General features: G+C 47.4%; 1 protein-coding gene across 1 annotated transcript in view; it reads left to right on the plus strand.

The window, feature by feature from the left end:
- Window positions 1-16,445, plus strand: part of SLC4A8 (solute carrier family 4 member 8) — a gene marked incomplete at its 3' end in the record, with an annotated part of 89,535 nt that extends 73,090 nt beyond the window's left edge. The window contains exons 22-27 of the mRNA XM_079714934.1: window positions 29-166; window positions 1,889-1,980; window positions 3,849-3,944; window positions 5,153-5,268; window positions 11,214-11,450; window positions 16,288-16,445. Of these exons, the coding sequence (XP_079571060.1) occupies window positions 29-166; window positions 1,889-1,980; window positions 3,849-3,944; window positions 5,153-5,268; window positions 11,214-11,450; window positions 16,288-16,445 (837 nt within the window). The remainder of the gene's footprint in view (window positions 1-28; window positions 167-1,888; window positions 1,981-3,848; window positions 3,945-5,152; window positions 5,269-11,213; window positions 11,451-16,287) is intronic.
- Between the last annotated feature and the right edge of the window lie 5,640 nt (window positions 16,446-22,085).

Consider the following 22,085-nt stretch of genomic DNA (forward strand, 5'->3'; position numbering starts at 1 on the left):
CTAATTCACTTTCTTTATTTTTCTTCAGGTTTTGGCCTTGGTCTTTGTCAGGAAAGTCATGGATCTCTGTTTCTCTAAGCGGGAGCTGAGCTGGTTAGATGATCTCATGCCGGAAAGCAAAAAGAAGAAGTTGGATGATGCCAAAAAGAAGGCCAAGGAGGAAGAGGTCATAGTTCTTGCACCAACTGCAGACTTTGGGGCAGCTTCAAATTACAGAACATAGGAAGGGCCACATGAAAAGTCAGCATGTCTCGAATCCCAAGGGTTATATTTAGGAGTGGGGAAGATTACTCCAAAGATATTCTTAGCTGATGTCTGTCCTTCATCTTCAGATTTGATAACCAGTTGTTTTCCCTCTGTTTGTCTACAGTCTACTCATCAGGTTCACACTTAGGGTATGAACATGGAATCCGCTCTTATTATCAGATCAAATGGTTCATGTTCTCCCAAAGGTCTAATTTGACAAGTATAAAAAACCTATTATCTTCCAAGAGTATTTGTTACGTACCTAACTGCAGATGTTGTTGTGGTTCGCAAAGATAACTTGCATAGGACTTTCTGTGCTTCCTCATTTCCCTCAGCACTTAGCATCTGCCATCCACACAATGGACCTTCAATCAATGGCCTATACGTGCAAAGAATGTGCACGTATGTGTAGCAAAATGAAAACACCAGTCCAAGAATGAGCCTGAAAGTATTTCCAAATACAGTTAGTGCCTGATATAGTGTCCTTTGAAATTCATTTTAAAGGAATTCTTTTCCTAAAATCTTGAATTTTAAAAATCTTGTATTATTTTTTCAAGCATTATTGAGATAGAACTGATATATAATATAGTGTAGGTTTAAGGTGTACAATGCAATGATTTGATATATGTATATACTGTGAAGTGATTACCACAATAGGGTTACTTAACACATGTATCACCTCACATACTCGCATTTGTATGTGTGTGTGTGTGTGTGTGTGTGTGTGTGTGTGTGTGTGTGTGTGTGTGGTGAGAAATTTTAAAATCTAATCTCAGCAATTTTCAAATATACAATAGAGTATTGTTAATTATAGATACCATGCTGGATATTATATCCCCAGAACTTATTCAGCTCATTGACCACCTTCACCCATCCCTGCCCCCTACGCCTGGCAACCACCAGGCGTTTCTGCTCTCCGTTTCTATGACCTCAGTTGTTTTAGTTTCCACATGAAAGTGAGATTATACAGTATTTGTCTTTCTCTCTCTGACTTATTTCACTTAGCATAATGCCCTCAAATTTCATTCATATTGTTGTAAATGGGAGGACTTTCTTCTTTTTTAATGGCTGAATAGTATTGCATTTTGTGTGTGTGTGTGTGTGTATGTATTTTATTGTGGAACATTTCAAATATATACAAAGGTAGAAAGAACAGTCAGTATTCATAGTTCCCTAATTGCCTTATTATTATTTTTAAGCATTCGTTTGAATCAGGATCCAGTAAGGTTCATATATTGCAATTGGTTGATATATTTTAAAAATTTCTTTTGGGGTTCCCCTCCTGTCTTTTTTGTCTTTGACCTACAGGGTTTCCTGCCACTTAGATTTTACTAAATACAACTTTTGGTATCATTTAACATGTTCTCTGTCTCCTATGTTTCCAGTAAATTGGTGGTTGTATCTAAAGGTTTACTCAGATTCAGGTTCTTTTTTTTTTTTTTTTTAATACTATTCCATAGGTACAGATATTGGGTTGTCTCTCTTTTTGTGGTGAGTCAGATCTATGAAAGAACATAATTATACTCTCTTATAATAAATGTGAGAGAAAATCAGGTAGAAATTATGGTGACTGAAAAATGGGCTGGTGTAGACTGTTGGTTTCATTTGATCCAAGATAAAGTAATGTCTCCTTTTCTTGCAGGAGGCTGAGAAAATGTTAGAAATGGGGGGAGACAAGTTCCCCTTAGAGAGCAGGAAGTTACTAAGTAGTCCTGGAAAGAACAACAGTTTCAGGTAAAACTCCCCCAGCCCCAAGGAGTTGACTGTTTTGGTGGTTGTGTAAATGTTCTGGCTTTGTGATGGGGGCTGTGTCACAAATGCAGCTGCTGGTATAAAGAGCGAAACATTCAGCCTCCCGGTTCCAGCCTGTGAAAACACCTTTCCTTTCCTGGTTTTCTGAGGGCCTGCCATGCACTGGGCACTATGCCAGGTGCTGGGAATCACAGGAGGACAGAGCTACGGGAGCCCATGTGCTCCCCGAACCAGTGGTCCTTCTGCCTCTCTCTGCCACCTTCCAAAGGTGAACAGGATGTAGTCTTTGCTTCTCAGCCTGGTGGGCATGAGATTCCCATGCTTAGGCAAGCCACTGGGGGCTGGGCAGAGACAGCCCCTTCCAGCATGGCTCATGGCGGCTACAGTCCTAGGAGCCAAGGGGGGACCGAACTGGGATTCCCCAAATTCCTTACTTCTGCCAGCGATCTTAGCCCTTTGGTGTATTAAACCTGTTGCTCACCACAAATCACAGGAAGCTAAACTGGTCCATTTGCGGTTTCATTCCTGGTGTTTTGTTTCCGCTTTGGAAGAGGAACATAGAAGCTGAAAGAAGCTCAGAGGTGGAGAGGGCACAGAAAAGGAAGAGAGAGGGGATCTGGGTTATCTAGATGCTAGATAATTTACTGCTGAGTTATTGAATTGATTGTGGTTTATACTGAGGGGGAGATGAGGAAAGTCTTTTCTTTGGTTATTTATTTATTTATTTATGACAACTAAAAATAGTATATATTTAAGGTGTGCAACATTTTATATATATATATATATGTAAAATGATTACTACAGTTAAACTAACAACATATCCATCACTTACTATACTTAACCATTCTTTTTTGTGTGTAGTGAGAACACTTGAGATCTACTTTCTTAGCAAATTTCAAGTGTACAATACATTATTATTAGCTATAGTCACCATGCCTTACATTGTCTGCAGAACTTACTCATAACTGAAAGTTTGTACCCTTTGATCAATATCTCCCCTTTTCCCCCACCCCCCAGCCTCTGGTAGCCACCATTCTACTCTCCATTGCTATGAGTTCAGTTTTTTTTAACTTACCCCAAAGAAATGGAATCTTTGATCTTTAAGAAACTTTCTATAAGTTGTCATGGAAGGAGCCATAGGCTTTGCATTCTCTACGGCAAAGCAGGAATCATGTTCCTTCTCTAGCAGATGCTGCCTCCCCTCTTGGCCTTTTAGAAGGAGAGTCTGGCATGTGGAAAAGTTTAGAGTACTGGCGGGGGCGGTGTGGGGGGTGGTTCTAGGGGACCAAGGACTGGATTCAAGGTCTTGATTCTCCACTTACTGACGTCCGACCTTGGACAGTCTCTTAACCCTATGAGCTTTGGTTTCTACACATTAAAAATGAGGATGTTAATAATCTCTGATACTGTGATAGTTAAGATAATATATTGTAACAGTCCTTTGTGAACTACAAATGGAAAAGATCTGGCCATGTAAATGAGAAAATGAACAAAGAGTGCTTAGCACCGTGCCTGGCACACAGCAAGCGCTAAGTGGTAGCTCCTGATGCTGCCACTTCTGGCCTCATAGCGCTGTCACCAGCATCCCCAGAGGGGCCCTTCAAAGGAGAGCAGAACTGTGGGGGCAGGGCTGGCCGCTAGCCGGCACCCCGGCCCAGCCCTCAGCTCTGACTCACAGGCCACCTTGCTTCTCGACATTCCGACCATCTGGTTCCCAGGGCTCCCGAGAGCTGTGAGACAAGCTCCCTCACGCCTCATCTTTTCCCTTCTGGTGGGTAGTGGGTATCATAGACTGAGATGTAGACCTTATTTGTATGTCTGACATTGACTGTCCTAAGCATTGATTTCAGATGTGACCCCTCTGAGATTAATATATCTGATGAAATGCCTAAAACCACAGTCTGGAAAGCTCTCAGTATGAATTCTGGAAACACAAAGGAAAAGAGGTATAATTGCCGATTTTTATTTCTGACTTTTAAAACTAGCAATCATGTTGAAAGTAAAATATGTTTTAGTTGTAAAGTTGAATTTATCCATTAATAGCACATCTAGTATTGTTGCTAACCCCACAGAATAGCTATAAACCTAAGAAAAGCAAAAATGTTTTCTAACTATTTGAGCAGTTATGCTGGTTTGAACTGCCCATTTACCGAGGCCCAAAGTCAGGATGGAATTATTTTGGAATGTAAATTTGCTTTATCTGTTTTGTTCCCTTAATCCTCTTTCTAGTTCCCATTTCAAAATCTGCAGAGCATCTCTTTGGTTATTGCAACCACACAAACTGGAAAATCCTTAAAATATTTGGATAGTGTTGATAGTATTGATACAGACTTTAACCTATTTAACTTATTCCATAATGAGAATTATTGTCAAGTAAAGATTTTGAAATATTAAATTGTAACTGTTTTCTTATTTTGGAAACTAAATTCTGAGTATTGTTTGTCAGTAGCATAGATCAATTTTTAATCTGGTTAATGAAAAAAATGGAAAGACTTGAGGCATTTTTGCCTACATTGAAGTAGGCTATGTACTCAAATTACGTGAATAATTTGGTCCAAACACTAAGTCATCAGATAACCGAAGGTAAAATCTTAGGTCTTATTAAAGGCAACTCTTTTAGTTAAAAAAAAAAAGCAGTAGGGTAGGTTAGGAGCCTTGGCTTAGCTATTAATTCCATGTGTAACCTGACAGGCCACTGTTTCTGGTACTCGGTTTATTCAGTTGTGAAATGGTAATAATAACTGTCTCACTCATAAGGCTGCTCTGAGGAGAAACTGATGTGCTTTGGAAAGTCACAGCCACCAGTGGGTGGTAGTGATGGGCTATTTCATCAAATGGGTTAAAAGAAATCTGTACTGAATGTGAGTGAAATATAGAATCTTGTTTCCTTCAGAGGAAAATCCAGGCAGCTGTCGAAATGTATAACGCACATGGTTATTTTTAGTTGAGAACTAGTCTACTTGTAAATGAACTTAAAATATAGCCAGATCCAAATTGTGGTGACATCTTCAAAGTATTGTGTTAAAAGCAGGAATGAATCATGTGTTCCCTTTTTATCTAATTGTAACACTTTTATTCAGTCTCTTCAACTAAAAGTCTTTGCTGGGATGGAGGATGTGGGCCATGAGGTGCCACAGGGAAGTTCTGGTTACAGAGAAGATGATGAGTGTCTCAGAGAAGAAGCGAGCCCAAGTCTGGCCCTGTCCTTGGTCCTGTCCAAGCCACACGAGCATTCAGTTATTGGTGGTGTACATCAGAGGGCATTGCCTGGTATGAGTGTGGAAGCAGAAGACCACCTCCCGTTGGTACTTCTCCTCTTCCTTCTCTTTCTCTTCAGAACTGCCACCACTGAAGACCCAGCTTCCCATTTGCCAGACATTTCCTCTGAAACCCTCTGCTGGCCTGCTGAGCCATATGGATCCATTCTGCCACTGAGGATTTCCTCAGTGAGGTTCCTCTTGCTCAAGGACAGGGTGAGGAAGTAGGAGAAGAGCAGAGAGGAAAAGGAAGCCTCTCCAGTCCCATGGTGACTGCAGGCTCCTGGGCAGCCTCGGGCCTTGGTTTGGTTGCCTGCTCTGGGGGATGCTGGCCAGACCCAGAGGCCACCAGGAGGGTCTGCTCCTAGGAGGGTCAGCGCCCTGGGCATTGGCAGTGCTCACCACCGCAGCCAGCAGATGCCTCTGGCCTGGTGCATCTTCATCGCTCCCTAGCAGCAGCCTGCATAACTCAGCAAGAACCTTGGATGATGAACGGGCCAAGAGGGACATTGAAGTTGCTTAGCTCAGACAGGAAAAGCCCTGGGGGAAAATCAGTGATGGTGAGTGAGAATGAGCGGCTTCTCTTGACTTCATTGATAGGGTAAGAGAACAAGCTTCAGTGGCTACAGAAGGAATTAGTTTAGACACCAGGAAGGACTTCCTAGCCTGAAGATTTGTCATAGTGTCTGCTTTCTACATATCTGGGAAAAGTTTGACTGTAGTCGTTTGTGAGTAGAAAAGGAGATAAGGTGTTTTTAATTGGCCATGTTGTGGAAACATCCATGTCCTGCTGCTGTCTCTTGAGGACACACTCTGATTCCATTCCTGGAGAGATCCAAGTGCTTACGTAATGTCTCCTTAGCTGCCTTAGTAGCAAACCATCACCAACTCAATGGACCAAGCCATCTTCATCATCCTGGATTTTTTTGTTGACAAATGTTCTGACTTTCAGATGTAAAAAGCCACACTGGGAAATGAACTGTAAGTGGTGAAATTAATTTTGGTATTTAGTTTAAAACTATATTTATAGTTTCTGTCTCCTCTTCTCTTTTGCAATGAATATCGAGGGTTTGGGCTCCATTGTGTATAGACTTTCCCTTCCTTTGTGCACAGAATGTGTCTAGCAAGCATGTCGGTACCCAGGGGATCTGATCAGTTCAGTTTCCATCCTGGAAAATATTTGTACAGTGGGACCATCCCTCGGTGTGCTCTCCTTTCATAGGTGAAGAGTTGGCTACGTAACTTTATTGAATTTTGCATTCCTTAGACTCATAAATATATTAATGTAGTCTTACTCTAAGGACCTTTGATATTGAAGGAATCCTGCCTTTTCCTATTTCCCTATCTCTTAGAGTCAGTCCTTTTAATACACAGATGATTTTCAAAATATTTAACAACTGGTACAGGATGGGCACCAACCACTCAGAACGGATGCCTGCTGTAAACAAGCAGTATGTATGGCCATACCAGTGCCTATTGGCTGAACGTCACGCTGCTTTCAAATATTAAAATGACATCCCTTTGAATTGTGGGTATTGTTCCTGGCTTGTCTGATTTCTACTCACAAGGCTGTTTCAGGGACAGCCTCGGCATCCTTTCATGTGGTGCAGACAGGAACAGGCATGCTTCTTTGAACTATATGGGCATTAAAATCTTTGAGAGCCAAAGCTTCACATTTTATCACTTTAGGATAAATGTAATACTGTACCCGTTTACCTACCTGATTTAGAAAAATCATAAGGCAACCTGTCATTGGGAAAGGCTTTCTTGCTGACTTTCCCCGTCCCTCTCTGCTTCCTTGAGCTTGCCTCCTTTTTCATCTTCTCTGTTCCCTGAGGACATCCCCCCCTTTTGTTCCCCCATCTTGCCCCGCCCATCTTTTCCTGCCACTTCTGTATAGGGAGGGTGGTGACCGCTTCACCTGTTCCCCTGGCCTCAGCGTGGCGATGAGGAATACGGCAGGGAAGAATCCATCATGCAACAGAACTACGTGGCAGAGTCACTCAGAAAAATCTCTCTACTCACACACTGACGTCTTGTGATGCCCTGTGCTGGCAGGCTTCCTGAGAGCGGGGAGCCTGTCTTTGTTAACTCTGTGTAGTGCGCTTCCTGAGCCAGGCCCTCCCAGCTTACTGTGCCTTCGGAACATTAGCTACTTTGGAAGGCTGTGCCAGTCTTTTTAGGCTATTAGACTTTCTTCAAACAACAGCCAGCCTCGTTTGTGCTACATCTCGGTGGTAGGAACCATTCCCTGCTCTTCCTCTCTTATCTTTCCTGAGTCCTACCCATCCCTCAGCCCCAGTCCTGGCTGCTTCCCTGCTCAGTGGCTGGTGACTATGGGTTGCAGAGTCAAGTGGGGGGGGTGGGGTGTTTAGGGTAGGACTCTGGGACTGGTGGTGGAGCATCAGCCACATGTATGTACCTGTGTGTGTATGCACGTGTGTCTACCAACAAGTGAGAGTGTATCCATGAGATTTCATTGCTGTTGCTACACAACCTCGTGCACCTAAGCTGTGGGGACATCAAAAGAATATGGTCATTCTCCCTTCTAGGGCTTCCCCTCTCTATTCTGATAGAATTGCCTGAGGGCAAATACAGGTAGATTAGTCTTAGAAAAAGGTGTTTAAGCTCAACATTAAGGAGAAACTGATTTAGGGGTAGAAAGCAGGTAGTTAGGTAATTCCCATGCCCAGGCTTACTTGGGCCAGAGAAGTAGTCCACCTCTTTTCTGACAAGGGGAAATTCAGGAGTCGTTTGAGTGTTGGCAGGCCAATGCCCTGATAGGCTAGCAGTGTAGAGTAGGAAGGGAGGGAGGCCAGGGAATTAAGAAAATGATGGTGAGTTGACTCTTGCTTCTAAACAGAAGAACTGGCATCACTAAGTGGGTGGGTTACGTCCTAGCCCATGACTTATGGAAGGAGTTGGTTTAGATAGGAGGTGAAGGCCAGCAGAAATATGCTGTGAAATTGCTCAACATGTCTGGTTGCAGGAAATGCAGGCTAGTTCTTTGTAGCTGTATATGATTTCAAACTTCTGATAATGGGATTATCAAGAGAGCTGGTCTTTACTGCACACAGCTCCTATCCCCCCCTCTCCTTGTTGGTATAGATTTGCCTTTGGGGTAGAGAGGTAGGGAACCATATATTTTCAAAAGACGTTATAAATAGTTGCTATTTCTATTTGTCTGAGATGTGACTGGCTTTTAAATTAGTCATAAATGTTTGATAAAAATCTGGTATATGCTAAGTCTTAGGTTTTGTTGACATCTCAGGCTGACAACTGTGACCTTCAAGAGGTCTCTGATTTGGGGAATCTGGTTTCTGGTCATTCAAAAAACACAATTCCCAGTTCGACTTTATTTTCTACCTACTCAGTGCTCTAGTCTTCTCTCCTAATAGAGGAATCAGTAATTCTCCCTGCAGCTTCTCTGTCAACTTCAATGTCCATGTTTGGAGTCTCCACATTTTCCTGATGCGTAGGAGAAGGCTTGAGCCCAGGGCCCGTGGCTTTCATTTTAACCAGCGTCAGACATACTATTTAGTATGTTCTCTCTGCTACTTAATCAGCTTCTCTAAATGTCTTCTTTTGCTGGAGAGTTAGTACCACCTCCGAGGATTTTTAATCACTCTCTGTTAGTTTGCTACTGCATTTTCCTCAGACTTCTCAGGTTCCCAAGCCATATCCTGGCAGGACATTCAACATGCATCGGATGTTCTCAGGCTTCTTGACTTTCTTTTGGTTGTAGCTGCCAGGACTCCTAAGGTAGAAATCCTTCCTGTCGGCCCTGACTGGCCAAATGAGACAGCGTCTAAGTTCTGCCCCCTTGTACTGACTCAGCTTTTTCACACACTCTTTCCCGTCCTTTCTGCCTTTTCCTTAGTCTTTCAAGTTCTCCTTGGAGGGAAGAAGTTCTTGGTCAGAGGTCCTAGCCACCACGGCCAGTTAGGCCTGGTGAGAGGGGGAGGAGGCTGGATGGTTCTGGGGCTTCTCAAAAAGGTGAGACTTATGGTTATTTTGCCTTATTTAGGATGAGGGACTAAGGATTCTCAAACCCTCAGGGTCATCCATATTTCAGTGTAAATAGAGAAAGACATTCCAAAACCGAATAGAAGGGATTTTTCTGCCAAATCTACTCTTTATGATTCTTGGTGCCCTTGGGGTCTTGCATTAATTATAGAGAATGGGTAGTTGACTCAGTTCACATTTCTTTATCAGAAAGGAGGCTGGTTTTCACCACCAAAAGAGGTGTGAAGTAACTATATGATTGCTTGAAGCTTGGAAAGAGGAAAGGAGTGTCACGTGAATCTTTTCAAGAGGAAAATTCAGAAAGTGGCATGATTCATCCATTAGGCATAATTCTTTTAGAAGATTCTGTGCTCAAAGGGAATGGAATGGTTTCTGATCCTTCTGGAAAGAAAAAGAATAGCATTTTCTTTAACCCACTTTCAGCACTGGAGAATACAGAAGTTTTCTTCTAGTTGATGGCATTAATATTTCTGAGAGAGAGCGAGCCCACTCACAGCCCTTTCCCGAGCCCAGCAGCAATCAGCAGAGCTTGGGTTCTCTTAGCAGGTTTGCAGTTGACTCCAACATGCAGGTTTTTCACATGTGCAATAATGTTGGAAACAGAAGTACCAAACTGAATATGCAATTAACTCCTTTTGCAAAAGAGGCCAAAATCCTCCTCCCCATGCCTCTCTCCCATATTCACTCCTCCAAGACGATAAGCCTCCCCCTCGTTGATCTGTGTCTGTCTGTCTGATTGGTTACATACGGCTGCCCTCCCAAGCACACGGTGTCAGGTGGAGAGCAGAGCGACCTTCCCACGGAAGGGGACGGCTTGAGGTGCTGGTACATCTCCCTCGTTTTCTGTGTTCTTCTTTCTAGTAGGTCTCCTGTAGAGGTAGGGATATTTTTGTTTTAGAGATTCCAAAGTATATATTTTTGGTGTAAGAAATGTACCCTCTCCACACTCCCTGGTGTAAATAGGACTGAGAACAAATGCGTCTCTGTGATAATTCCATAGCCATCTGCGGTAGGGGTGGGACCCCTGTCCCTCACCACCAAGTCTTATGGCCCGTGTCTGTGAACCAGGGGAGGTGATGGTGACGCCTCTGCCTGCCCAGACCTTCCTGTGCTCAATGGGTGAAAAATAAAGTCTGTGTAACTGTTCACACCTGTGGTGTTCTTTGAGCTCGAACCGTGGGGCCGAGCCAAGGTGACCAAACTTGGAAGGTGGGGGAATGCGTGGGGTCTGCTGAGCGGGCCTGAAGAGGGGCCTGTACACCTCTGGGTGCAGACCCGGAGCAATCCCTAGGCAGAGCCATGGAAGAGGCTAGAGGGCCCTTTCTTTGGGGACCACTTAGGTTTATGTTTGGGTGAGGGGACAGGACAGCATGAAAAGAACGCCCACTTTGGAGATACAACCAGGCCGATGAGACCAATTGCTAATGTTTAAGGACTCAACCACTGCATAGAAATCCAGATTTTAAAAATCTACTGTCATTCCAGATAGTTTTGGTTTGGGGCGGGGGGCGGGGCAGGGGTGCTCCATTTCTCTTCCTCTCAAATCCAGTCACTGGAGGGACGGAGAAAAGGAAAAGAGGGAAGCAATGCAGTAAGAGTAGAGACGTGAGTGAGGGGGTGAAAGGCAAGGGTGGGGGAGAGCCAGTCAGCCAGCTTCGTGGAGTGTGACTAGGAGGGCATCAGCTGGAAGCATCCTGAACACCAGCCCAGGGTGGATCTTGTAGTAAGGAGAGCCAGGGCAAGTGGGCTGTGGACAGCGGATGAGCCAGCTTTGAGGCCTTTCGTTCTCTTTGGCCATATACATGTTACGTTACTCCGTCTCACAGAGACGTGCTCATACTGCATTGAGTAGTGGGTGGTGTATGGGAAGGTGAGGGAATGGAGCCAGCTTTCATCCATTGAGACAGCGGTCCCCAACCTTTTTGGCGCCAGGAACCGGTTTCGTGGACGACGGTTTTTCCACGGACGGGCGGTGGGCGGGGTGTGGCTCAGGCGGCAGTGCGAGCCACGGGCAGCGGCAGAGGAAGCTTCGCTCGCTCGCCTGCCGCTCGCCTCCTGCTCTGCGGCCCGCTTCCCAACAGGCCGCGGACTGCTGCCGGTCCGTGGCCCAGGGGTTGGGGACCCCGGCATTAAGACATGAAAAGCACTTAGGACGGCACCTGGCACACAGTAAGCATAGAGTAAGTAACAAGAAGTCTGGGGGTGGGTGGTTCCTGGGTGGTTAATGGCAGCAGTCACATCAGGCTCTGGTCAGGTTCTCTGCAGTTGTCTTGGTTTTCCCCTCATAGTCACAAGATGGCGCTAGGAGCTCCAGGCATCACATCAGGCAGCATAACTCCCCAATACAAGAGAGGCTAAGGGGGCATTTCTCTAGCTTCTCCCTCTCTTTTTACTGTACATGGGCCTCTCACTGTTGTGGCCTCTCCCGTTGCGGAGCACAGGCTCCGGACGCGCAGGCCCAGCGGCCATGGCTCACGGGCCCAGCCGCTCCGCGGCATGTGGGATCTTCCCGGACCGCGGCACGAACCCGTGCCCCCTGCATCCGCAGGCGGACTCTCAACCACTGCGCCACCAGGGAAGCCCCTCCCTCTCTTTTTAAAGGGGAAAACCTTTCCCAGAAGGGCTCCCCCCGCAACATGTCGTTGGTCAGAACTGGGTCACATACTCATCTCTAAGATGGGAGAAGGGGATGGGATTGTCCTGTGTGGCTAGGACCAATTGTCTTCATCCTCTGGGGTTGGGCCCATCTTCCTTGACCATATTGCTGCTCCAATACTTGTACAAAATTAGGATTCTGTCAGCAAGGAATAAGGCAGGAGCTGTAAGCGATTCATTATCCAAAAGGGTCTGCCAAAGGATCCAGGAGAATCTGAACCACGGGGCCTCCTGCAGAGCTGGATCCAGGTCGCCTCAGCAGCAAGGAGCCTCGGGAGGCCAGGGAGCCTCCCCGCAGGTCAGTGGTTCTCCACCTGCCTCTACCTGAGAGTCACCTGAGGAGATTTTTAACCTACTAATGCCCGGCCCCCACTCCACACCCATTACATAGATTCTCTGGGGATAAGTGCAGGCACTGGCGTTTGTTAAATTCTCTCCAGATGATCCTTATGTGCAGGCAGGGTTGAATGTCAACTGCTATTACGCTTCACCTTCAACTGGGCCTGGCTCAGCTCGTCTGTGTCTGCTTCACTTCAAACCAGCTTATTCTCACCCTCCACTGTATATGTTCTTCTACCTTACAGCTCTTCTGCAGTGTCCGTGTCTCTCTGCCTAACCTGTCACAGCCTTAACCATCTCCAGATTCTTTCAGCTTCAATCCCTATGGCTCACAGCTTTCACTTTCTCTGTGTTTCCAGAATCAGATTCCCAAGATTGAGAATGTGATTGGTCTCTGACCATCATTTCTTAGCCACATTGTAGGTCCCTGACCAGCCTATGAATCAGGGGCCTTTGGGTCTGGGACCACCCCTGGGCCAACTGGGGGAGAATTAGGGTCAAGCAGTAAAAAAAATATGGCAGTTGAGGGATGTTCCTTCAGCAAGGGCTGTGACTTGTCAGTTTCTCTTAGAAGCAGACAAGGGCCAGGGAGACAGAGTAATTGACGTGCCTAGTTATCTTAGTGATGTCCAAGGCTGATCCCTGGGTTACAGACCTGGTCACAAGTTCACCCCTTTTACCTCTTGGTTGTGTTTAATTACCGGGACTCACAGGTACATGCTTGCAAGAAAAATGAGCAAGTATTCCACTGCTCCTTCCTTCAACCATTGCCCCCAAAGGTCGCTAGCAGAACACCCCCACCCCCGCAATCTCACCTGTCTGGTGGATGTCAGCGCTCACAAGTGGAGGGAAGTGCAGAGCTCCCCTGTCAGGAGGCTAAGGGGGTGTGATTGAGGCTCCCAGCAATTGGCAGCATAAATGACAAGAAGCCAGGAACAAGCCTGCCTGCCTTCAGGTCCCGCTCTGCCTTCACAGCTGTGTGACCTGGGGCAACGTGCTTCACTTGTGCCTCAGTTTCTTCCCTGCAAAATGGGAGTAATAATACCACCCACTTTATAGGTGTATGGCAAAGACTAAATTAATTAAGCACGTAAGGCCCGCCCCTCCCTGCGTGCCCTCTGTGTCTCCTTTAGAAGCAGGTCCACCCCTCTCCTGCCTTCCCGGTCCTCGGTCTTGCAGCTGTGTGGTGGAGTGGACGCCCTAGAGTCTAGGGGAAAGGGGTCGCGGTGTCTGTGTGGTTTATAGGTATTAACTCAGGAAGGAGGCTGCCTGGTCTCAGCCGTGCTCCCCAGCTCAGCTTCCATCTGGGGCTGTAGGGCGTCAGCCCAGGGTAAGATCATCCATTCCTCACTCAGCCAGTGACCTTTGGGGTATACTCGCTAGGTGCAGAGGGGAGAGACGGGGTGACTAGTGGCTTCCCAAGCCCCTAAAGGTTAATGACCATTTCTCTACTCTTACCAGAGTCCCCAGAGCCCCTCAGCACTCTCAGAAATTACAAAATAAACTATCACCTGATTTCCCTAATAGGCACAGTGGGTAAAGAGAAGATGCCCAGACCTTGACTGCTCAAAGTAGTGGTAAGTTTTCTAGTAACTTTGGGCCATGTGATTCTAGCTCTAATTTTGAGTCAGAAGGGCCTCCGTGTCCTCTTTTAACAGTTCTATCGTCACCCTCAAAAGCCTTCCTTGGGGGGCTTCCCTGGTGGCGCAGTGGTTGAGAGTCCGCCTGCCGATGCAGGGGACACGGGTTCGTACCCCGGTCCGGGAGGATCCCACATACCGCAGAGCAGCTGAGCCCGTGAGCCATGGCCGCCGAGCCTGCGCGTCCGGAGCCTGTGCTCCGCAGCGGGAGAGGCCACAACAGTGAGAGGCCTGCGTACCGCAAAAAAAAAAAAAAAAAAAAAAAGCCTTCCTTGGGCACCTCATAACCTACCACACAGGGCTGAAGCCCTCACCAGAGAATCACTGGCAAGAGTGGCCAACATCTGTTATGTGTGTGTGCCGTGCCTGGCTAAATGCATCCCGCGTACATGATCTGATCCTCACAATACGTGGAAGGGGTACTGTTTCTCCTACAGCTGAGGAAAAGGGAAGCTCACAAAGATTACAGTATTTAAGTCCACACAGCTGGTATAGCAGAGACTTGAGTGAGCCCATGTTCGTGTGTGTGGAATCTGTGCCCTCAGCTGCCTCTCTCTACAGGCTTCCTAAGGTTTCCAACTATGGGGTCTGCATCTAAAACACATGCCCTGATATATACAGAAAAGGACAAGGGCAGACTGAGAAAATTAATAGAAATGTGCAAGGAGAGGACATACCAGTTACATGACTTTTAAGCAGCAGGCAAAGTTGAGAAAACAAAAATTCCAGAAAGAGTGCCTATGATATGGCAAGTATCCAATGATTTTCTCTTCCTTCCTTCCTTCCTTCCTTCCCTCCCTCCCTCCCTCCTTCTTTCCTTCCTTCCATTTTTTTTTTCTCTGAATGGCCAAGGGAAAGGTCACTTCTGAGCAATACTGGAAACATTTTCTCAAGAAGAGGAACTTTAGGATACGTTGTTAAGATGTGAAGAACTCAACGGCTGGTCAAATATTTGGGGAACCTGGGTAAATCATTGTTGGTGGCCAAATTGTTGCATCATAATCCACTGCATCCCTCTCCTTACCTTGGCTCTGGGGAACTGTGGTTTCATGGTACCTGACGGTGGTCAGACCCCACAGAGACTCCTGTGTCTTCCTCAGAGGCTGCTGGAAAAACAGAGGAGGAGGAACACTTGAAGAAAATGGAGGAGAGACGACTCAGGGAGTCCTGGCAACTGGGTTGATCTCATCTTTGTCCTCAAAACTCATGCGTTGAGTGCCTACCAAGGAAGGGGGTGGGGGAATAAAAGTTCTCAGAGGACCTACAAAGCACAGCGGTGAGGACTGTGTGTTCTGTGGGATGTAGGAGGGGATCCTTTTAGAGCCCAGGTAGCCAGGGAGGCCTCCAAAGATGATACAGGAGAGAAGGAAGGAGAGGAGAGAAAGAAGACCGTATATAGATCAGGTCCCAGAGGCAAGAATGCTCATGGAATATTTTGATGACAGTGAATTTGACTGGTTTGCCTGCAGTTAAGGGTTTTGTGTCAGAAAGCAATTGTACATGAACTTGGAGACAGAGGAAAGAAGACCTCGAACGCCAGGTTAAGGAGGACCTTCCTATAGGTTCCAAGCCACTATCTCAAGGGAGACGTATGCTCGTTGACGTTTTGGAAAAATTCATCTTGTGGCAGTGAGGAAGAAGGCTTGGAAGAGGGGAGATGATGTGGGTGGACCAGCCCGAGGTGGTGGGGCTCTGGAGCAGAGGGGGCAGTGGTGATGGAGAGGAAGGGCAGATGAGGGAGAAGAATTGAGGGAAAAAAGCAGCTGGATGTGGGGGACACACAGGCGGAGTGAACATCACTCCAACGTCACATGCCTGAGCAAAAGGCATAAAGAGTGAACTCGTTCGACAGCGCTCTGGAGGACATAACTGGAACCAGCTTCTCTTCTAGGAAGGCCGATTTGGGCTCAAGGTTTGGAACTTAGGGCTAATCCGCTGCCTCAGGAGCCAGGGCGTGCCCAGCTTGCAGGGGTGCAAGGTGGACGCCGGCCAGGAACCTGCAGGGGTGGGAGGATGGACGGGCGGGACCATGACTCCGTGACAGGGATAGGGAGGGTGCCGCAGACAGCATCGCCCGGGAGGAGGATGAGAGATGGGAGGGTGGTGACGAAGGAGTGGGTGGGGAACAGATGTCTGAGTCGAGTGGAGGAGCAAACGGTGCAGGGAAGAGAGTGAGTGGGATGTGGTTGTCTGCTTTGGAGGCCGAGCAGGAGGATGAGGGCCTCAGCACTTTGAATCCCCACCACTCTGGAGCAGGGTTTTTGGGTTATGCGGGTCCCAGATTATGTGGGTCTAGGTTAAAATTGGGGGTTCCATAAGGACACAAAAGGCTATTTTTCTGACTGCCTCCTGCTCCCCACCTGCTATTATAGGACCTCCAGGCCCTCTCAGAACCCCCAGAACCGACTCATGTCTGCTCATAAACACGGTGACCTCGGGGATAACCTCATATCCAAGCTCCACGCCCACTGCTGAGCGCGACCCTGCTGCCACTGCCACCTCCGTCACTTCTGTGGACACGCTGTGCTGATCCACTCTGCACTGGGCCAGCACCCTCGTGTGCTGATGGCACTGGCTCGCTGGGGACCTCAGGGCAGCAGCGCTGAGCTGCTCACTCTGACCCAGGGCTGAGGAGCCTTTCCTCGCAGCGTTGAGTCACCCTCCACCAATGGCTTCCCAATGCTAAATCGCCTTGGTTCCTCCAGTGACCAAAGGGAGAGAGCATTCATTACAAGATGGCAACTGCCTGGAAGGCCCAAGTCCCACAAAGAGGGGAACTGAAGAGGTTGACCCCTACTAATTCCCTACCCTGGTCCAGTCAGCTGTGTCCAAGGTCAGGGTCACGTGGGCAGCAGAGGCTGTGAACAGGGGTCGCTCCTAGAAGGAGATACGGGTAGGACCAGCATCATTGCTCATGTAGTATCTCTAATATAAAAAGCTACTGTACTTTAAAGACTCAGGATGTGTCAAACACTGAACCAAGTACTTTAAATGCATGATTCATTTAACTCTCACAACAATTCTTTGAGGTAAGCATTGTTTTTCCTTTATTACAGGTGTGGAAGCTGAGGTTAAGAAAGTTAAGTGATGTACAGCCAGTAGATGGCAGAGCTAGGATTCAAACCCAGATCCTTCTGAGTCCAAAGCACATTGTTGCTCAAAACCACATCATTGTTCATTGTTCTGACCACACTGGTTCAGCTCATCCAGCTTCTAGGCTCAGATGACCACTTTGAGGGCTGAGTAATTTGGTTTGGCCATATCTACACTGACTTGCTTATTGATTCAACAAATAATGACGATGCATTTACTCCGAACCAGGCACTGCCCCTAGGGCTTTGGGACACAACGGTGAACAAACTCACGGGACTTCCAGTCTAGAAGGGGCTGACACAAATGAGCACGTTACACTGAGGGTGGAGGCTGATCTCACTAACAGGATGGGCAGTTTGGAAAACTTTGTAATGGACCCCCAGCCTCATGGTCATCACGTGGCTCTGGGAAAGGGGAAGTCAGGAGACAGGATTCTGGCCTGACTCTGCTGTTTGCTAGCTTCGGTTTCCTTCTCTGGGCTTCAGTTTCTTCATCAGTATAAATGAGAGGTCATGTTTAAATGCGTTTTTTAAATTTTTTTATTGAAATATAGTTGATTTACAATTTTGTGTTAGTTTCAGGTGTATAACAAAGTGACTCAGTTATACACACACACATATACACATATATTCTTTTTTAGATTCTTTTCCGTTATAGGTTATTACAAGATATTGAGTATAGTTCCTCGTGCTCTACAGTAGGTCCTTGTTGGTTATCAATTATATATATAGTAGTATATATATTTTAATCTCAAACTCCTAATTTATCCCTCCTCCTCTTCCACCTTTGGTAACCATAAGTTTGTTTTCTATGTCTGTAAGTCTATTTCTCTCTTTTTTTAATTTATTTTTTAAAATTTTATTTATTTTTGGCTGCATTTGGGTCTTTGTTGCTGCTCGCAGGCTTTCTCTAGTTGCAGCGAGCAGGGGCTACTCTTTGTTGCGGAGCACGGGCTCTAGTCACGCAGGTTTCAGTAGTTGCAACATGTGGGCTCAGTAGTTGCGGCACACGGGCCTTAGAGGGCGCAGGCTTCAGTAGTTGCAGAGTGTGGGCTCAGTAGTTGCGATGCACGGGCTCTAGGGCACACGGGCTTCAGTAGTTGTGGCGTGCGGGCTTCAGTAGTTGTGGCTCGCAGGCTCCAGAGCACAGGCACAGTAGTTGTGGTGCACGGGCTTAGTTGCTCCACGGCATATGGGATCTTTCTGGACCAGGGATTGAACCTGTGTCCCCTGCATTGGCAGGTGGATTCTTAACCACTGCACCACCAGGGAAGTCCCTGTGAGTCTATTTCTGTTTTGTAAATAAGTTCATTTGTATCATTTTTTTAGATTCCCCATATAAATGATATCATATGATATTTGTCTTTGTCTGACTTACTTTGCTTAGTATGATAATCTCTAGGTCCATCCATGTTGCTGCAAATGGCATTATTTTATTTTTTTTATGGCTGAGCAATATTCCATTGTGTGTGTATATATATATATATATATATAAAATATATACCACATCTTCTTTATCCATTCATCCGTCGATGGACATTTAGGCTGTTTCCATGTCTTGGCTATTATAAATAGTGCTGCTATGAATACTGGGGTGCATGTATCTTTTCGAATTATAGTTTTCTCTGGTTTCATGCCCAGGAGTGGGATCACTGGAAAATATGATTAGATGGTTTCTTAACTCTCCTCCAAGTTTGATGTCCCCTGAGTCTATAATGAGGGCAGGAATTGCTTGGCAGGATCAACTCTGTGGTGAACCAGGAGCCACAGAGGTGGGACAAGCCCAGAAGATGGGCCAGGTGCAAGTCCGGGGAACCCTGTTTAGAGGACCAGAGACATCAAGGAGGATCCAGGCACGCTGGAGAGTGGAATCCAGTGGGTGAAAGCTTGAGGCAGCAGCACGAGGGTGAAGAAGTCACTCACAGGACCTAGACCCTCAGGGACGCTGTTAGGGGCAGCCTGGTGCCTGTGTCCACGTGTGGTCTCCCAGACCTGGCATACTGACCATGATGAAAGTCCAAAATAAGGGAACTGTGGCCTCTGATCTGCCTGCAGAAGGGAACACAGTTCCATTCATGTCATCACAGACTCAGCTTTGTATGGCTTTTAATGAGTTATTGGAAAAACTCTAAGCAGAGGGAGCCTGTGTTATGTACTGTTGTGGTAGCCACACCCCCAGACACTGTGACCTTGCAGATCAAGTCCCTGGAACTGGGGTCTTCATCCCACTGGCAGTATCCCAACCAGAAAGGGTGGAAATGGACACCCATAGAGGAAGAAGGGACTGATCTAGCCCTCCAGATCAGCCTTCCATCATCTACATGACGAATATCTCACTACTGGTTATGTCGCCAGCTTCCCTGGGGAGGCGGTGAAAGCTGGTCATCCACCTGCGTCCGGGTCTTGTCCTCCCCACCTATTTCTCCTCTAACCCCTCCCCACATCTCCCATCCTCATTCTTCCCACTGGTTCCTTCTCACCCACCTGTCCCCTTGCACAGGGCAAACATACCAGGAGTGTCATATCTCGGAGGACACTATGGGGCCTCACTCTTCTCTTCAACCCCCAGTTCCGGGTCCCTCCGGGTTCCTGCTCACATCACCTCCCCGCAGCACATGTCCAGCAAAGCCCTCTCCCGCCTCCAGCTGCTCTCCCGTCTACCTACTATTCTCAGCCTCACAAGAGAACTGGAATTGGCTGAAGTATATGGATGCTGTTGGGCTATATACATAGTTTAAAATAAAAGAAACCTTTCATGGAGCACAGTATAGAAGGTATCATCAGTGGTATTTTATAGATCAGAGATGCTAAATAATTTTCCTGAAATCACACAGCTACTAGGTGGCAGATATGCCTCCAAAGCCCCTCCTCTTTCCATTACATTAATTTACCTCCCAGAGCCTGCAGAGGAACTTTTTTTTTGGCCACACCACGGGCAGCTTGCGGGATCTTAGTTCCCCCACCAGGGATCAAACCCATGCCCACTGTAGGGGAAGCGCATTGTCCTAACCACTAGACCGTCAGGGAATTCCCCAGAGGAAGTTTTCTTAAGCCTTTTAACCAGATGGTCACTATCCAAATATAAAATTATTTCATAATACTAATCATGCCTTTTCCTACTCTATATCCCCACCCCCCAGAGAGCCTGCTGTGCACATTCATAGGAAGAGATTCTCACCACCCCCCATCCCAGCTCCTGGGGGTCACGAGCCGCTTTAGAGGCATGTGATTCCATGTGTGGAGAAGCCAAAATGCCCCTGTACTCAGCCACAAGAGTGCCTCTGAAAGAAAGGTATCTGCCAGTGCCTTAGAGTGGGATGCACAAATGACTGAGCCGGAATCAGTCAAAACACAAGAGAACAGGGCTTCCCTGGTGGCGCAGTGGTTGAGAGTCCGCCTGCCGATGCAGGGGACACGGGTTCGTGCCCCGGTCCGGGAGGATCCCACATGCCGCGGAGCGGCTGGGCCCGTGAGCCATGGCCGCTGAGCCTGCGCGTCCGGAGCCTGTGCTCCGCAATGGGAGAGGCCACAACAGTGAGAGGCCCGCGTACCGCAAGCAAACAAACAAAAAAACACAAGAGAACAGACTTTGGGGTCCTAGGGGGAGAACAGGAGCCTGTCCTTCCTCTCTCCTTTGCCTGGGCTGTCTGGTTGGAACGCACCCAAGTTCCCCAGAAAGTAACTCTTCTTCCATTCAGTTTGTCCTGAACTGGAGGAGAGTGAGCGGGCCTGATAGCCCAGCTGATACTCCCCCGGCAGGGCGCGAGCACGCCCATTGCGCAATGGGCATGCGCCGCAGTGGGGTCACCGTTTGGGACCACTTGGTTTGGGTTGAGTTGAGATGGTTGAGCCTCCCTGAGCAGGATCACAGGGTCTCCAGTTCGGTCTCCCCACCAGGCTGAGCACCTACTGGCAACAGGTAGGGGTAGCCCAGATTCTTTACCAGCCCCCAGGGCTTCAACAGAACCCAAAAAGCGCATGTTTTCCTGGTCCAGGGAAGCTGACGGGTGCCAGGCTGGGTGAGGGCCTCCTCCAGACCTCCCAACATGGAGAAAAGAAAGAGTGGGTTCCCTACTTTCAGGGTTTTACCTGCTGTTTGAGCACAGTACAGGTGCACTTCAAGAGAAATAGGAACTTCAAGAAATATTTTAGGGCTTCCCTGGTGGTGCAGTGGTTGAGAGTCCGCCTGCCGATGCGGGGGGCAACACGGGTTCGTGCCGCGGTCCGGGAGGATCCCACATGCCGTGGACCGGCTGGGCCCGTGAGCCATGGCCACTGAGTCTGCGCGTCCGGAGCCTGTGCTCCACAACGGGAGAGGCCACGGCAGTGAGAGGCCCGAGTACCGCAAAAAAAAAAAAAAAATTTAAATGTAGAAAATCTGTGCCCAGATTCTGGGGGACCTCTTCATTTTTAGGGAAAACCCTCCCACGAATGCCACCAGTTTATTAGGGAGCAACTTCCCCTTCCCTGTTGAGATTCACATCATGGAGGCCAGAGATTTTCTGTTCGGTACTGAGCATGCTCAGTGAATAGGGAAAAGCTCTTCGGTTCTTTCTCTACCCAAACCCACAATACTTCTGACACCAGATGCATGGGTTTTCCATACCAGGCAGTTCTGACACTAACTGCCTCACGTTAGCATAGACCCCACGGGTCAAGGGCTCAGTCCCACAAGACTGTCCCCGCTTCCCCACTTCAGATGCCAGTCACAAGTAGTGGGTTCCCCGGTTATCCACAACCTCTGTCCGAGTTGGCTACAAACTTCCCACAATCCCTTCCTTGGATTTGATAATTTGCTAGAGTGGCTCATAGAACCCAGGAAAATAGTTTACTTACGATTGCCGATTTATCTCAAAGGATATTTTACAGGATACAGGTGAACAGCCATATGAAGAGATACATAGGGTGAGGTCTTGAAGGGTCTCCAAGACAGGAGTTTCTGCCCCCGTGGAGTTGAGGTATCATCACATGAATGTGTTCACTAACCCTGAAGCCCTACGAACCCTGTACTTTTGGGGTTTTTATGGAGGTTTCATCACTTAGGAATATTAATTATTGACTCAACTTCCAGTCCCCCT

The sequence above is a fragment of the Hyperoodon ampullatus genome, assembly GCF_949752795.1.
Source record: "Hyperoodon ampullatus genome assembly, chromosome: 11".
NCBI classification, from domain to species: domain Eukaryota; kingdom Metazoa; phylum Chordata; class Mammalia; order Artiodactyla; family Ziphiidae; genus Hyperoodon; species Hyperoodon ampullatus.